The 18365-nt window shown below is 40.2% G+C and overlaps 1 protein-coding gene across 5 annotated transcripts in view; it reads left to right on the forward strand.

The window, feature by feature from the left end:
* Window positions 1-409: 409 nt before the first annotated feature.
* KANSL3 (KAT8 regulatory NSL complex subunit 3) overlaps window positions 410-18365 on the forward strand; it is a 41418-nt gene continuing 23462 nt past the window's right edge. For 3 of the 5 annotated variants that reach the window (XM_043982833.1, XM_043982835.1, XM_043982836.1), the window contains exons 1-5: window positions 438-577; window positions 2608-2875; window positions 6546-6716; window positions 15130-15220; window positions 15654-15839. In XM_043982833.1, coding sequence (XP_043838768.1) covers window positions 2661-2875; window positions 6546-6716; window positions 15130-15220; window positions 15654-15839 — 663 coding nt within the window. In that variant the 5' untranslated portion in view covers window positions 438-577; window positions 2608-2660. Of the gene's footprint in view, window positions 578-2607; window positions 2876-3171; window positions 3310-6545; window positions 6717-15129; window positions 15221-15653; window positions 15840-18365 lie in introns of those variants that run through there. The other 2 variants (XM_043982834.1, XM_043982837.1) reach the window with 2 other exon arrangements.

The following is an 18365-nucleotide window of genomic DNA, read 5'->3' on the forward strand; positions in this document are numbered from 1 at the left end:
TCAGAGGCCGGATTTGAACTCAGGTACTCCTGAATCCAGGGCCAGAGCTCTATCCGCTGTGCCACCTAGCTGCCCCTACACTCACTTTTGATGTATGTGTGCTTTCCGTTTACATCGTCGTAGTCAACGCGTATATTGTTTTCTTGGCTTTGGTTACTTCACTCTGTACCAGTCCATATGGAAAATCCTGTGTAAATTTTAATAAAACACGTCCCATTTTCGCTTCAACCTTTCCCGGGAAATGGCTCCCTCCAAAGGACCAGGATCATCCCCCGTGCAGTTGCGCTCCGAAAACAGAAGGATCGGTTATCCGGGTTTTTGCGATGGCCACACAGTTTTCACGCCTCAGTTTTAATCCACTTCCGAGTTTTGCAGATTGCTCCGACCGGCAGGGAGGGGCGGGGGCACGCATGCGTACAGCGACGGGGCCCGGGCGTTGCGCCGCTGGGCCCCGCCGCGCCTTCGGTGAGAGTCCGGGCCTGGGCCTCGGAACCGTCGAGGGGGCGGGGACGTCGCTGGGGGCCGGGCCCTGGGGCCTGAGGGGCGCCGGGACCGGCCCGAGTAGCGCCACTGGGAGGTATCCTCGGGGGACCGGGGTCCTGGGTCTGGGCGGTGGCCTGCGCAGGGTGGAGGGCGGGCGGGAGTGGAGGCTCTGAGATAAGTGGGGGAGGGGAGGCGGAAGCGAGCGAGGGGGGAGGAGCGGGCGGAGGCGGGCACGTGGGGGCGTGGGAGCGCGCCGTTGTGTGGGGTGGGGTCGGGGAAGGCGAATGGTTGGGGGAAGGGGAATAAAAGGGAAATTGACTGAAGGAATGGGGGGAGGGGAAAGGAAAGAAGAGATAGGAAAGGAATGCAGTTAGGGAAGGACGTGTTGTTTAGAAGAACACGTTGGAAATGACATTGAAGCACCCGGAGTTTGGAACCCGATCCCCTTAGGTGACCCCGGCCGTGTCGTAGAAAGAGCCCTCCGCCCTGGGTTCGAATCTCAGCGCTGCCACTCGGGAACGCCTTGACTTAAAGCTGGGAAGGACCTTGTAGGTCATTTAGTCCCTAGTTTCTTAAACTGTGGGTCCCCACCCCTTACGGGTCTCGTAACAACGTAGGGGTCATGAAAAATTTGGCCATGGTAAACTATGTATACCTATTTTATATACTTATATACCTGGGGTCGTGTCAAAATTTCTCGGGCAAGAAGGGGTCTCGAGTGGAAAAAAGTTTAAGACGCTCTTTTCTAATCCAAGTAAAGTAAATTCTTAAAGTTCACTGAGGGTAGGAAGTAAACCAAGGGTTTTTTTTTTTGTTTTTTATTTTTTGAGGGGCATTGAGGGTTAAGTGACTTGCCCACAGGGTCACACAGTGTCAAGTGTCCAAGGTCGGATTTGAACTCAGGTCCTCCTGAATCCAGGGCCAGTGCTTTATCCACAAAACTAAGGTTTTAATCCACGTGTCCAGCCTCACTCTTCCAGGCTCTTGTTTGACCTTGAGTCAATCACTTGTCCAAACTTTGCCTGTTTCCTCGAGAAATAATGGCGATCACAGTTCCTTTCCTGCTTCAAATCTATGGTATTCTATGAGCTCCCCTAGGGTCTGAAGACTGGGCATTAGAGAGGGGGCCTCAGGGTGGGAGAGTAGTCTCGTGGAGGGGGTGGGGGTGGGATGATAAACTCACATTCAGAAGTGGTGGTTGCTGGGGGCAGCTAGGTGGTGAAGTGGATAAAGCACCAGCCCTGGATTCAAGAGTACATGAGTTCATATCCCGCCTCAGACACTTGACACTTAACTAGCTGTGTGACCCTGGGCAAGTCACTTAACTTAAAAAACAACAACAAAACAAACAAGTGGTGGTTGGGAATTAAGGATGGGGGTGGAGGTGCGGCTGGTTGTAGGCCCTTGGGCATTTGAAGGGTGGCTGGCAGAGGTGAGATTTCCAGAGGAAAATAAATTCTGGCTTCTTAAAGCCTGAAAGGTTATCTTCTCCTCTCTCTCTCTCTCTCTCTCTCTCTCTCTCTCTCTCTCTCTCTCTCTCTCTCTCTCTCTTTTTTTTTTTGCGGGGTAATGGGGGTTAAGTGACTTGCCCAGGGTCACACTGCTAGTAAGTGTCAAGTATCTGAGGCCGGATTTGAACTCAGGTACTCCTGAATGCACTGCACCATCTAGCTGCCCCCCAGGTTATCCACTCTTAAAAGTTCTTTATGATCATTTAAATAATAGCTGGCACATAAAGGTGCTTTACATTTTGCAGTGATTTGTATACATCTTATTTGTTCCTGAAAATGACCATGTAAGGAAGGCAGCACAATTACCCACATTTCCTTGACTGAGAAATGTCAGAGGGGAAGTGGTTTAGCAAATCAATGGTAAAGCTGGAACTTGAACACAGGGCTTTTGATTCTTTAAGTCCAGTTATCTTTCTACTGTATAATGTTGACAAGGTATATGTAATTAGACAACGGCACAAGATAAGGAAATGAGTACTCAGTTGTGAAAATACAGACTATTAGTGCTAACCTTTTTCTGAGAAAAGGATAAGATTATTTGAGTCAGAAGTTTATACTATTGGAATTGAATTTTGCTCTATCCCCATAGCAATTTGATCTCTTCTTGTTGCAGACTGACGACATGCTGACTCCCAGTCTCTGAGACACAGTGTTGCTTCTATAGAGATGTCCCACCGGGGTGGTGAACGAGACTTCCAGACTTCAGCCCGGCGCATGGGCACCTCTCTGCTTTTCCAGCTTTCGGTACATGAACGGGAGCTGGACCTGGTTTTTTTGGATCATAGCTATGCCAAGCCATGGAGTGCTCACCCAGATGCCAGCAGTGCCCGCCCAACCCGCATGCTCTTTGTCACCCCCAGGCGTCACCAGGACAGTACCATGTGAGTGTGTGGTTTTCCTCCATTAGGGTGCTGAGAGTACCCCAACAACAGGTACCACAGTTGTTGGATAATGGGGTATGGGGAGGGTGTTTCTGGGGATTCTGGAGGAGACTGGTTTGGGGGATTGAGGAATCTGAGACAATTCTATAACGTCTAGCATATCAGATTAAGGCCTGGGTGTCCAACACATGACTAAATGTGGCCTGGCTGATTCAGTTGGCCTGACATTTTTGTATTTAAAATTCTGTCATTTAAAAAAAAAAGTTTTATTGATGCCTTTTGTTTTTATATCACAGTCATTACTGGATATATCCCCACCTTCATTGAGCCTCACTTGTAATAAAGAAAAATAGTTAAGCAAAAACCAACCGACACAGTGGCCACATCTGACGTTCTGCATCTGTAGTCCCCAACTCTCTACCAAAAGGAGGGAGGTGTGTTTCATCATCTGTTCTCTGGGACCAAGAGTGGTCATTGTAATTTTTCAGCATTTGGCTTCCTTTTTATTTACATTATAGTTGTCATTGTGGATATTGTTTTCGTGGTTCTACTTAGTTTATTCTGTATCAGTTCACAGAAATCTTACCTTCTTTCTCCTTTTCATTGTTTCTGATGCTGTTAATAATCCATTGCATTCAAATACCATAATTCATGCAGCCATTTCTCAGTTCGTGGACACTCAGTTAATTATACCTTGCTTTTTGTTTCCACAAAAAAATGCACTATGAATATTTTGGTACATATGACTGCTTAAGATTTTTAGCCAAAAAAAAAATTTAAGTGAGTTACCTAACACATGAAAATAAATAAAGAGTTCTGGATTTAGAATTAGAGAACTGAGTTTAACTCCCCACCCTGTCATTTATTACCTGTTTGACATTGGGCAGTGTCAGGGTTGGACTAGATGATCTCTGAGGTTCCTTCAACCCCATAATCTTTAATCCTAGTAGTTCATTAGGATTTAACCAGTGACATTTCTGGTTATGCGGCCAGTCTCTTTAAAGAAAGTATATTCTCGTGGGCAATTAGGTGGCGCAGTGGATAAAGCACTGGCCCTGGAGTCAGGAGGACCTGAGTTCAAATCCAGCCTCAGACACTTGACACTTCCTAGCTGTGTGACCTTGGGCAAGTCACTTAACCCTCATTGCCCCCCCCCCCGAAAAAAAAAAAAGTACTTGGAAGAAAGTATATTCTCTTTCATGAAATTTCTGAAAATAAATCTTTTGAACCACCATCAGAGAGGTAAACCTGGAGTAAGAATTCAGATGTGCTCTGACTATATGCCATAGTTCTCAAGAACAGTTCAGCCTGTTAAATACTAGTTTTCTCATTGACTTTATCAAAACGAATTGATGACTAGTACATGGCTTGTAACTGAATTTTTATAGGATTGAGTTGATTAAATTGCTTTTAGACTTCAGTACTAGTAATAATACTCAAAATCATTCTGAGTAACTAACAGACCATAATCCAGCATTGCTAATAGTACAAAATGAACGAACATATCCTGAGCATATGCTAAGTATTAGAAAGACTTGGACCCCTTTGGCCTTAGCGTAGGACTTATATCTGAATACCTTGATAAAATAAATATGTTTCTGTCAGGACCCATAACACAGTCAAAACAGATATGTTGTGGAAAATGGTATTGATACTTGACTTTGGGGTTTGGGGGAAGTTCCAAAGGAGAACAAAATCATTAGGTAGAGTGGTAGAGCACCGGTCCTGGAGGCAGGAGAACCTGAGTTCAAATCCAGCCTCAGACACTTGACACTTACTACCTGTGTGACTCTGGGCAAGTCACTTAACCCCAATTGCCTCACCAATGTGAAGCTTAAAAAAATCTGTGATGTCTAAAAATCTAATCAGTGGTCGCCTTAAATTAGAAACATATAGCACCAATCTTTGGGCATTGTGTATTTATTAAAGTATATTAGAAGTTAGTAAAGAGAATACCTAGAGAAAGAAAAGAGCCTAGCTGACTGCACCTCCTGCTCCTATCGCCACCTCCAATGGAAAGGCCAATCCTCATTCTCTACAGCAGAAGCCCTCTGTGGCTGCCCAGGCACACACAGCTCCAAGCTAATTGGCTGGTCCACTGATTGGCATGGCTTAACAGGCAGTCTATGAGTAGACATAACTTCCGGACACCAGGCAGTTTCCAGAGGCTTTCTCATGCTTTCACATGCTTTCTCCTCAGGGTGGAGCTCCCCTGGTTCTCACAATGCCTTTCTTAGCAGGGTGGTGGCTCTCTGATTCTCACACCAAAAAAATAAAAAAAGTCATTAGATAGTTTGAAAATGAGGGTTATAATTAGAATGATGTAGAAGAACAGAATAAGGAGAGAAATCAGCTAATTGGCTGTTGGTTCAGGTGTCTGCTACAGTTATAACATTTGGTGCTCAGCTTTGCATGTTTAGGAAATCAATTTTATCAATTCCTTCGGGGGAAATCAGTCTCTGGGACTTTCAACAAAGTACTGTTTAAGGCATCAGAACGTCAATTTACTATGGTGGATGTACTTTTTCAGGGGCTTGCATAATTGTCTTAACTATCCAGGGACACCTCCCCCCCCCACACATGTCAAGGTACTTGGAACAAACAAAGGAATCAGAGCAAAGGAAACTGGATAATCTTGAAGGTTGTATAGCCAGCATTCATTCACCATAGCAAACACATTTTTAGTAACCAGAATACTCATGTTTTCAAAGTGTTTTGTGTCTTTTCCTTAGCCAGTGCTGGATATACATGACAGATTCTTACTGTTTGACTTTGCTTTTCTAGAGATCATTACTGTTCTGTTATGACACCATTACTTCTGCCATATTATAATTAATTAGATCGTAACCGATTTTATTTACCTTATATTTTAGTTTTAATGAAATTTGAGATGGGGGATGTTTTAGGATAGGCCTAACTCAGGCCAGACTCTTATTAATTTAGGTTAGATATTGGGACAAAATGAGACACTCACTTTGCCCCTTCAACAGTTAACAAAAGGAGATTTACTTAGCCATAGCAGGAGAGGGATGATCAACAAGGCTAGGCGTTGAAAATACCTTCTGTTGATTTAGCCGAGAGAAAGTCCCATTTTTCTCCTCAGCCATGCATCTGAGAGTGCCTCCAAATCCACATGACTGCTTTGTAGTCAGGCATTGGGGAAATGATGTCTAAGGTCTGAATTCTTAGTTTCCTGAACCAGAGTCTCAAGAAGGAATGTTTCAAAACTTTTTTAGGAAAAACTAGGGGAACAGGGAGAGTGAGTAAGACATTGCTCCTGCCATAGGGCATTTCCTGAGATCAAGGAAGCTCCTAAATATTTATCTATTACTCATATCCCTGAAAGGGAGCACTTATGATTCATTACAAAACTGGAACTTAAAATATTCGTATTTAGACCTGAATGATATTTGTGAATTTTGTAGTAGATTTACCTTTCTAATCGTCTTGATTTGGACAGTATTAAAATTAGTCTATTGTCCTTGTGCATATACCATCAGGGCAGTGGCATGTGCTGAAAATCTGAGTAAAAAATTTTATGTGGATAACATGCAATTGGGAAATTGAGAACTGACTATAAAAAGGATATGTTGGTAGCTGGACAAACATTAAGCACATTAACAAATTAAGCAAAATAGTAGTAGTCTGATTATACTTTGTTTATTTGTAGTGAGGCAGACATCCCTATTGATGTGGAGACTGTCACGTCTACCCCAGTGCCACTCTACGACAACCAGAAGGCACGAAGTGTGATGAATGAGTGTGAACGTCATGTCATCTTTGCTCGGACAGATGCGGATGCTCCACCCCCACCTGAGGACTGGGAGGAGCATGTCAACAGGTAGGACTCCTCAGGAACATTGAATCCCATGGGATAATGGTCACAGTTTCCAAACTGGTATTCTTTTTTATTATCATCTCATCATCATCCTAAAACATAAACTGAAAACTTGTTTGCACATGGTGCTATGTAATTCAGGTTGAGTTAGGCAGATACTTTCTTAGGGATGTGATATGGCAGAAAAAACACTTGGAGTCAGAAGATTTGGGTGCAGTCCTTCCTTCTTTCCTTCCTTCTTTCCTTTCCTTCCTCCTTTGCTTTCTTTTCATTTTTCTCAATTACATGTAAAGATTATTTGAGTTCCAAATTTTTCTCCCACCCTCCCTTCCCCCTCCCGAAGCCAGTAAGCAACTTGATATAGGTTATACATTATAATCATGTTAAACATATTTCCTGGGTGCAGTTCTAAGTTTGGCCATCAACTCTGTGACCTTAGGCAAGTTTTTTCATTTCTTTGAGCTTTAGTTTCCTCATTTGTAAAAAGCAAGGTGTAGGGGCAGCTAGGTGGTGCAGTGGATAAAGCACCAGCCCTGGATTCAGGAGTACCTGAGTTCAAATCTGGCCTCAAACACTTGACACTTGCTAGCTGTGTGACCCTGGACAAGTCACTTAATGCCCATTGCCCCGCAAAAAAACAAAACAAAAACAAAAACAAAAACAAAAAAGCAAGGTGTAAAAAGAGTGGTGTTTACTTCACAAGTTGTGAGGATCACCTGAGATAATGTATGTAAAGTTTTAATAACCTTAAAACACTATATGACTGTGATTTATTAACATTTGTAATCCTCAACTGTTTCATCTATAAAATGGGGAATTGTACCACTTACCTCACTGAGTATTGAGGATCAAAGGAGAGAAAATGTGTATAAAATATTCTGCAGTTGGTAAAGCATTTTGTAAATGTAAAATGCATGAAGGGAATTCCAGAGCCATACAAAGGCCTTCTTCATTAAGTCTGGGAAGTGTGTTGGTTCCTAGAGTACTTTATAGGTTACTGAGAAAGCAGTTTGTAATCTTTTTCAGAATCTCAGAGTTGGAAGGGACCTTACAGATCATCTAGACCAACCATAGATGAACAGGAATATCCTCTATAGCATATTCTGACTAGTGCTTATCTAGCTTTTTTTGGGAAAACTTCCAATGAAGGGGAATAGTCTTTCTTCCAAGGCCTCCAGGATCAAATACAAACTCCTCTGTTTGACATTTAAAGGACTTCACAATCTGGCTTCAGCTTCCCTTTCCAAACTTATTACATGTTACTTCTCATCACACATTCTATGTTCCAACCAAACTGGCCTTCTTGTTGTTCCCCATGTGTGACATTTTGTCTCCTGCCTCTGTGTCTCTAGGCTGTTTGTTCCCCATGCTTGGAATGCCCTCTCCCTTATTTCCTCCTTTTATAATCCATAGCTTCTTACATCCTAAATGAGGCTCTTCTTCATCCCCCCTCCCCCAGTAGCCAGTACCTCTCCCCTGAAATTTAATATTTAATTTGTGTGTGTCTGTTTATGTATAAGAATTCAAAAGTACATTTTAGCATATGTATATACATATCTAATATATGTACATGCATGTATACATATTTACATACATACACATAAATATACACATAAATATATGTATGTATACATTGTTTTTCCTCAATGTAAACTTTTTGAGGCGCTGGTTTGTTTTTGTCTTTGCATTCTCATTGCCTAGCACGGTGCCTGCCGCGTTGTACATACTTAATAAATATTGGTTGAATAAATAATATTTATTGATTATCTTCTCCTGCCCTTTCTTCCACTGCCTCCCCAATCTTGTCTTTTCCAAACTGAACATCCTCAGTTCTTTGATCTGATTCTTTTATGGCATGGATTTCATCATCATGGCTGCCAGTGCAGCCTAATGTTACATTAGATTACATGGGATTGCCATGTCATATTTTGGATTCATGTTGAGCTTGTAGTTTACTTAAAACACAGATCTTTTTCAATAAGCTGTTGGCTAGCTATATCTTCCCCCATCTTAGTCTTGTGAAATTAACTCTTTGAACTTGAGTGGTAGAATTGTATGAAAATTACTTGAATGTAAATTCATCTCTATTTTATTTCATTTTAGTTTTTTTTTCCAGCATGTTAGCTTGTTATTCCTTCTTCCCTGAGCAGTAGTTGTATTTCCATTTGAACTTCTGTTTTCCTCTGTGCATTTAAAAAATGTTTCAGTGGACCACTTTTTTTGGCATTACTGTTGCTTCCTCCCAATAACCTTTTCTCCCTAAATAAAAAGAGAGGAAGAAAGGGCTGGAATTACAGATATTGGAGAAGGAAAAAACTCAAATACTTAGAAATGTTCCTTCTAAAGAATACTTATAGTAACTAAACAGTCAAGCAAAACAGACCCACCCAGTGGCTATATCCTAACATCTTTTTCTTTTTTTGCACCTTGAGTCTATCATACCTCAGTCAAGAAGTGGGTAACATGCTTCATTATAGGTCCTCTGCAGACTTGATTGGGCATTGCATCAGAGTTATTAAATCTTTTAAAGTAGTTTGTCTTTACAGTGGTGTTATAGTATAAATTGTTCTCCTGATTGTATCAATTCATACAAATCTTCCCAGATTTCTCTGAAACTATCGTCTTCATCACTTCTTATAGCACAGTAGTATTCCATTACATTTGCATACCATAATTTGTTTAGCCATTCCCCAGTTGATGGGTACCACGTTAGTTTCAGTTTTTTGCCTCTACAAAAATAACTGCTATAAATATTCTTTTACATATGGGTTCTTTTCCTCTTTCTTTGATGTCTTTGGGGAATAGGCCTATTAGTGGTGACACTTGGTCAGAGAGTCTGCACAATTTATTGACCGTTTGGGCTTAGTTCCAAATTGCTTATCAGACCAATTTACAGCTCCACCAACAGTGCTATATTGTAGTTATCATTCAGTAAATACTCAAAGTGGTTTGTAGCAAGCTATCGTGTCATAGAATATCTTGGTCCTTCCATATGATGTTTACACAGTTCAGCAGGTTTTTCCTAAATATAAGACGAAAGGTTCCAATTTACAAGAAACATACTCAAACACTTTGCTGTTCTTCAGCTAAAATTTCAGTGTTTCTCCTTGGCGAGAGAATTCAATTCCATATATTTGGAGCTTCTTCTCTATAGTCAAGGGTAATGTATATGGGCCAGGGTTGTTAATAGAATACCCTCAGTGGCGTTTAATTGTTAGAACTGAACCAAAGTATAGTTATTACAGTATTAAACTACATATGTAAACTACTAGATGTAGGGACACTTTCCTACCTAAGAACTTTCCATTTATCTCATTTAATTTTCACAGCAATCCTGTGAGGTAGGTGCTATATTTTTGTTTTTTTTGGTGAGGCAGTTGAGGTTAAGTGACTTGCCCAGGGTCACACAGCTAGTAAGTGTTAAGTGTCTGAGGCAGGATTTGAACTCAGGTATTCCTGACTCCAGGGCTGGTGCTCTATCCACTGTGCCACCTAGCTGCCCCAATTTTGAAATTTTTAAGAAATGGGAATCTGTGTCAGAAGCACATGTTCTAGTAATGAGCATACCTGGATATTTTATAAGGCTGAATAAAATGAAAACATCTCATATTGGGTAGTTGAATCCTTGAGATTGGCCACCTCTTCTCCTCTCCCCCTCCCACCCTTTTTGTAAGCAAGGTGATTTAATAGATTTCAGGAGACTTATAATTTTGTTAATGTTCAAGCAAAGTTGTTTTAAAATTTCATAAGGAAGAGAGAAATTATGACCATGACAATGGGTTTTAAGTCTTTTAGGTATTTTCACATAAAATAGACTCTGTGTGATATGATACCAAAGGATGTATTTCCATACTCACTAATTTAAGGTTTCTCTAGGACTGAGAGTGTGGGAATTGGCATAGGGCAGAGGTCAGCATAAACAGTGAATACTGTCTCTCCCTCCCCCTCCTCCCTTCCCCCTGAATGTCTCATCTGGGCTTACTCAAAGCTAGAGGGAAGATGGGTTCCTAGTCTTGGTGTCTGGTCTGAGAAATCAAGAAGAGACGTTATTTCCCTGTTTAAATTGAACTGGTGGGGAACATTTGGGAGGGGATCCAGTTCAGTTCACCACAGTCAACATCAGCAAAGCCCAGTGGGGCTTATCCTACCCTACAGACTTGTAGTTAAAATTCTGTCTCCTCTTTAAAAATTTTTTAAATTATATCTCTCAGGCACTATTTATCGTGATCCTTGGGTTAGATCATATTTTTTCTTCTGTCAGTTTAATTTTTTAGACCTCCCATAGAGCTAACACAAAACAGCAAACAATTATCTTAGTTCTTGGAACTAGTTTGGCATACATCCAGCAACAACCTTAAAATCTTTTCTTGGTTTTTGGTATGTCAACATTGTGGCTTTTAATGTGATCTCAGCTGTCATCAGAGTATGATAGTAATTTCTAGGTAGTTGAGTTTTTTTTCTTCTCCAGTGTCTGCATCATTTCCATCCCTTACCAATTTGGGTTTCAGAATAAATATAGTAACAAGAAAAGCAGATAAGGAAAACATTCTGTCATATAATAAATGGTAAGATAAGTTGAAAACAATATTTTGTAGCTTCATAAAGAAATATCAGATTCTAGTTCTTTGTCTTTGAAAGGAAGTCTGTCCCAAACTCAGAAATGTGAAGTGATAAGAAAATATCTCGAGGAAAATAAAAGGACGTATTAATAATCTTAGACAACAGACCTCTGGTCAACTTTTGTCTCTAATGCATATTAGCTTGTTGGCCATGTGACTCTGGGCATATCACTTTCCTAGGCAATTTACTAAATGAGTTTGCAGAATTAATTACCAAGGTGATGAACTAGCACCCAATCCTTTACATGTTACCAGGCTTCATAGTTTCCAAATTTTAGCAAATTCCTATTGAAAATTAATTTTATGCTTGTCTACTTTGGTAAAAACCTCAAATGGGCAGTCATCAAAAGGTTAAAAAACCCCACAAATAGTGATAAAAATAATAAAGTGTACCTGAATACAAAATAAAGTAGGAAAGCAAATGGCTTTCCAGAATGACTAAACCAGTTCACAGATAATACGCTAATAATGTATTAGTGTTCTTGTTCTCCCATATCCCCTCCAACAATTATTACTTTTCTCTCTTGTTATTTTTGCCCACTTGATGACTATAAGATGGAAATTGAGTTGTCTTAGTTTGAATTTCCCTTATTTATAATTTGGGTCATTTATTTTTTTTGGTTTTGGTTTTGGTTTTTGGGTTTTTTTGTGAGGCAATTGGGGTTAAGTGACTTGCCCAGGGTCACACAGCTAGTAAGTGTTAAGTGTCTGAGGCCAGATTTGAACTCAGGTCCTCCTGACTCCAGAGCCAGTTCTCTATCCACTGTGCCACCTAGCTGCCCCTGGGTCATTTTTTAATATGCTTGTTGATAGCTTACTTTTCTTCCTTTGAGAACTGCTTGTATATCCCATGACCATTTATCTCTTGGAAAATGGCTGCTGTTCTTATTTTTAAAATTAGTTCCTATAAATCTCAAGGCTGCTAGTTGGTACACTAGAAAAAAATGTTGGACTTGGAGCCAAAAGACCTGAGTTTAAATCTTGCCTCAGTTTCCCTGACTGTAAAATGGGATATAATAATGACACTTATCTCACAGGGTTGTTGTAAGGATCAAAACTAATACCACCTACAGGACAGGATTGTGTGAGGATTAAATAAGATAATATTTGTAAAGCCCTTCACACAGTGCTTAGTGTATAGTAGGAGCTTAATAAATGCTTATTTCTTTCCTTCATTCCATGCACTCAAAAAGCTTAAATTTCATTGGGGGAAATGGTATACACAAATATAGATACAGGCAGTACATATGCTCAGTAAATACAAAGCATATATGAAGTAAATACACAGTTATTTGGGAACAGAGCACTGGTTGCTGTGGGGATTAGGAGCTGTAAATATACTTTCACTAATGGCATAATGAAGAGAATAACTTACTTAAAGGACTAGCTTTGATTTTTTTTTTTATTTTTTTATTTTTTTATTTTTGCGGGGCAATGGGGGTTAAGTGACTTGCCCAGGGTCACACAGCTAGTAAGTGTCAGGTGTCTGAGGCCGGATTTGAACTCAGGTACTCCTGAATCCAGGGCCAGTGCTTTATCCACTGCGCCACCTAGCCGCCCCCCGACTAGCTTTGATTTTATAAGCATAAACAGAAATAGAGCTTATGACTTTTCTCCTGACTTATGTTGTGGTGTGTAATGAGAGACTGGCATAGTGGAAAGAATATTGATAGAGGATCATAATCAGATGGACACAAGTTCAACTCTTGACAGTAGCTATTTAACCTTAGGTGAATCACAATCTCTTTGTCTTGTTTCTCTGTCCATAAAAGGGATTATAATTCTTTCATTATATCCCTCAATGGGCTGTTAATGAGGAAAATGCTTTACAGACCTTAAAAAATACTTTATATATTTGAATTATAATTACTATAATTATTATTCATATACTTGTGTTGAGAAGAGGATGGGATTTCCCGTGGGTTGAATCAACTCAGTTTTCTTGTCTTCTTGTGCCATCAATCCATTCTTTTATCAGCTCATCTTCTTAAATCATCTTGTTTTCTGTTTCTTTAATCTTTCCTCAACTACTGGCTTTTTCCTTGTTGCTATGAACATGCCCAAATCTCCCCTTCAATTAAAAAAATTCCTCAAGTTATCATTTTATATCTCATGCCTTTCATAGAAAAAACTGTTTACATTCATTGCATTTTTTTCCTTTCCTCCTACCTTTCAGCCCTTTGAAAAACTGGCTTCTGAAAACCTTCACTAAAACGACTTTTTTTTGGTTTGGTTTGGTTTTTGGTGGGGCAATTGGGGTTAAGTGACTTGCCCAGGGTCACACAGCCAGTAAGTGTTAAGTGTCTGAGGCTGGATTTGAACTCAGGTCCTCCTGACTCCAGGGCCAGTTTTCTATCCACTGTGCCACCTAGCTGCCCCAAAATGACCTTTTCTGATCTTTTAATTGCTAAATCTGATGGCTTGTTTTCAGTCCTCATCCTTTTATCTTTCTTGAACACAGCAGTATTTGACACTATTGACCACCTCCTCCTCCTGGATGCTTCCCTCTCCCTGGGTTTTTATAACATTGCTCTTAGTTCTTCTAATTGTATGAATCCTACTTCTCTCTCTCTCTCTCTTTTTGAATTATCATGCATGTTCCCCCAACCTCCCCAGGGGGGTTTGCTTTGCCTTGGGCATTCTTCTCTCCTAATATTCTCTTTCTTGATGATCTCTTCAGTTCCTGTAGATTCAGTTTTCATGTCTAGGCAGATAATTTCCAAATTTACATGTCTCATATATCTTCTAAGATTCAGTTTCATAGCTACCTGCTGGATGCCTCCACTTGGATATCCCATAGGGAATACAAACTCAATAGATCCAAACCAGACCATATCTCTCTAAAGCATCTAAGTATTTTTTTTTTTGTCAAGAGCATCACCCTCCTTCTAATTTTTCAGTTCAGTGTCAGAGGCATCCTCTATTCTTCAATTGCTTCAACCCCTCTCTCCCCACAATCAGTTGCCAGTTCTTACTATTCTCTACAACATTTCCTGAACCTGTCCCCTTTTTTCTATTTACTTGATCACTCTTTTGGTTCAGGCCCTCATCACCTTGTACATTTACTATTTCAGTAGTCTCCCAATTGTTCTTCCTGTCTCGAGCAAGTCTTTTACTTCAAATATGTCCTCCACATAACTGCCAGATCTGTATTCCTGAAGCACAAGCCTGACCATATCACTCCCTTGGCTTCCTATTACATTTAGAATAAAATACAAACTTCACTGTTTAGCATTTAAAGCTCACCACAGTCTGACTTCCGCCTCTCTTTCCAGACTTATTTCATATTACTGTCCTTGTCATACTCTGTTTCAGCCAAACAGGCTTTACTTACTGTTCCCCATACACAACATTCTATCTCCTATACCTGTCCCTTTGCATAGACTTTCCTCCATGCCTGGAATGATCTCTCTATTTACCTCCACCATTTAAAAGCCCTAACTTCCTTCAAGGATCAGCTTCTCCTTTCCTATGGTAACCCTTTCTTGATCTCCTTTTTATTTTATTCTTTCTCTTCAAATTATCATGAATATACTTATCTTTTATATTTTACATTTCCTTAATAGATTGTAAATTCCTTGAAGGTAGGGACTTTTTCATTTTGTATTCATATTCCCAATGTTCAGAATAGTATTTATACATAGCAGGTACTTAATAAGTGCTTGTTGGATTATATGCCATTTCGAATTATACAATCTTATAGTGGAAACAGGGCTTACTAGGTTATTAGGTCATCTTTAAAGGGTCTAGAGAGACCGTAGATATTTGACTTTAATTTTTCTCAATTTCTTCTCCAGGACTGGTTGGACAATTGCTCAGAACAAGCTGTTCAACAAGATTCTCAAAGCCTTGCAGTCTGACCGGCTGGCCCGGCTAGCCAATGAAGGGGTAAGTTTGATAGGGTGAGCCCTGTAAATTTTAAAATCTTTCATTTGCTATTGACAGTAGCTGAGGAGGCATTTTTAAAAGCTTACTCCTCATTATTACTTCTTGGTTCTCAAAACTTTTTGGGGTGGGGGTGGGTGGGGCAATGTGGGTTAAGTGACTTGCCCAGGGTCACACAGCTAGTAAGTGTCAAGTGTTTGAGGTCAGATTTGAACTCAGGTTCTCCTGAATCCAGGGCTGGTGCTTTATCCACTGTGCTACCTAGCTGCCCAGTTCTTAGAACTTTTTGAGCATTTCTTATCCTTTGTAGGGTGACATCAGCCAGGTGTGACATCCCCATCCATACCGTATAGAGCTATGCCCCTAGGATTGGTCAGTAAAATGTGATGGTTCCCTTCACCTCTTCATATTTCTAACCCATACTGTCATCTTCTAGGCTTGCAATGAGCCTGTGCTGCGGCGAATTGCTGTGGATAAATGTGCGAGGAGAGTTCGGCAGGCACTGGCAAGTGTGAGTTGGGACATTAAACTTGTCCAGTGGTTGCATACAACGTTGGTGGAAACCCTGAGTCTACCTATGTTAGCAGCATACCTTGATGCATTGCAGACATTGAAAGGGAAGGTAAGGATACTTATTTGGTTTGCTTCACTGCTGGAAGCAGAGCTCATTGTTCTCTGCATTAAAGAGTTAGGGGTGGTTTCTACCCAGTTTTGCTCCTTGAATGATAATAGAAAGAGTATCAGGTAAATGAAAAAAAAATAGGATTTCTGTCTCAAGATGGGAAAGAAGTTGGGGGAAAAAAAGCCTTTTCTTTGTATGTGCCCCTTGTTATTTCCTGTGACCTTTTCACTTAAATGTTTCTGTCATTTCTGTCTCTAGATTCAGGTGTAGTTGTTGAAAACTGTCATGTGTTTTTCAGCTTTTAGAAACTGAGATTTTTGTCAGCCCTTAGCTAAGGTGAATGTATGAAAATTAGGGTACCTCAGAGGAGATGAAATATTTACCAAGGAGAAATACCAGGCAGGCATCTGTGGTTAAACCCCAGGGCTTTCTAACCATAGGCTACCACATATGAGCATAATAAAAAAGAATACAGTAACATTATGCATCATAAGGGAATGACCTAGTCTTTAAAAAGTGAGTTTCCACGTAACTGGTGTTTCCCTTTAAGGTTTCCTCTTTTGAAAAAAATGGACATTTTCTAAAACGTGTTCCATACTTCCCTGCATTTTATATATTTTTAAAATTTAGACGTTTTAAAAAGTTATTTTTCAATGACAAAGTAATTTTAGAGTTTAATTTGTTTAAAATAAGTTTGATGCCTTTTGTCATTTCCAGATTAGCTCCACCCATTGAGACCTCCCTTGTAACAAAGAAAATTAATTAAGACAAAAGGAATGAATCTGAGAGTGTTTGAAACAGTCTTCTATCTTTCTACCAGGAGGGAGATGCATTTCATTTGTTGTTCTATATCAATGTTACTCTCCTGTCCTTTGAATATAGTTTATTGATTATTTAAGTTTTTTTCCCTAATGCTTTCTTTTTTAAAAATTCTAAACTGACACAAAAACTTATACAACTTTTTATAAAATTATACAAAAAAGTATTTCCATGTACTCTGTAGAACACAAAAAGAGGATTCTATATGAAACTGAATCTTCATTTCATGCTACTTGCATTCTTTGAAAAGTAAATAATAAATTATACCCAGTGCCTTCTTGATGCATATATTAATTTAATACGCTCTGAGTACTTACTTTGTGTGGGCACTGTGCCAGGCCTCTTGAATTCAGAAATAAGATAGGGTCTTTGCCCTCAGGGATTTTAGAATCTTATAGAGGAGACACGTTTACAGATATAACCTCAATACCAGGCCGTTTCTGATGACAAGTATGTGGTGCTAAGGGAATTGGAGAAGAAGGTTTAAGACTTCTTAATATGGTGATCAGGGCAGACCTCATAAGAAGGTGGTAGCATTTGAGCCTTAAAGATATAGCATTTTGAGAGGTAGAGGTGATGGCTCATGTAGGACTATGGGGCATTCTGTTCTAGGCAGGGACAATGCTGTGAGGAAGGGTAGAATACTGGGGAAATTGAAGGCCTCTTCAGGTGAATACACTTTGGCTATGACATCAGGTTTATGTAGGGAAAGAATAGGAAGAAAGCCGGGAAGGATCCTGGAGGACCTTGAATAGCCAGTTAACTTTAGGGAGGATGAAGCAGTTGTCATTGACAAATCTCCGATGCTGTTTGTTATGTACCGTGATGTTAGGTTGTTGAAGATTGGAGACTTTAGTTCCTTCAGTAGTGGGTGCCAGACTGTAGCCAGGGTTTTTTTGAGTTTTTATGTGCCTTTTGTGTTTTTTTTGTGTTGTTTTTTTTCCACTGTTAGGCTGTCAGCTGTCAATCACCTTATTTTTTAGTGTTACCATGCTTATTTCGGGCACAGCCGCTTAGTCTTCTTAAGTTGTTGGTTCTGATCCTTATGGCCTGGGAAATCAACTAGCAAAGAATATTAGAACTGTCTGAGTAGCTCTACTATGAATAATTCATATGAACTTGAATTTATGGATTGTGACCTGTTTTAACCTCTATGGGGCTTTTCCCCTCTTTTTTATTGTTTTTAATTTTTTAGTTGATGGTGCTGGATAAGTGATTTTTTTTTTTTTTGGCGGGGCAGTGGGGGTTAAGTGACTTGCCCAGGGTCACACAGCTAGTATGTGTCAAGTGTCTGAGGCCGGATTTGAACTCAGGTACTCCTGAATCCAGGGCCAGTGCTTTATCCACTGCGCCACCTAGATGCCCCAGTGATTTCTTTTTTGTTGCTGTTTTGTTTTGTTTTGTGGGGCAGTGAAGGTTAAGTGACTTGCCCAGGGTCACGCAGCTAGTAAGTGTCATGTGTCTGAGGCCGGATCTGAACTCAGGTCCTCCTGAATCCAGGGCTGGTGCTTTATCCACTGTGCCACCTAGCTGCCCCCTAAATCATTCTTTTAACTCTTATGGTCACTGAGGAAGTGTGGTCCTTCATGTCTTGTTTTTAAGAAGATCTGGCTGTTAAACTTCAACCAGATCGTACTCCAGTTAATTCCTTGACATCCTAAGTGACATAAGTGACTCCTCTGATCTCTGTGAATCAGTTTTTTCTGG

The sequence above is a fragment of the Dromiciops gliroides genome, chromosome 2 (genome assembly GCF_019393635.1).
Source record: "Dromiciops gliroides isolate mDroGli1 chromosome 2, mDroGli1.pri, whole genome shotgun sequence".
NCBI classification, from domain to species: domain Eukaryota; kingdom Metazoa; phylum Chordata; class Mammalia; order Microbiotheria; family Microbiotheriidae; genus Dromiciops; species Dromiciops gliroides.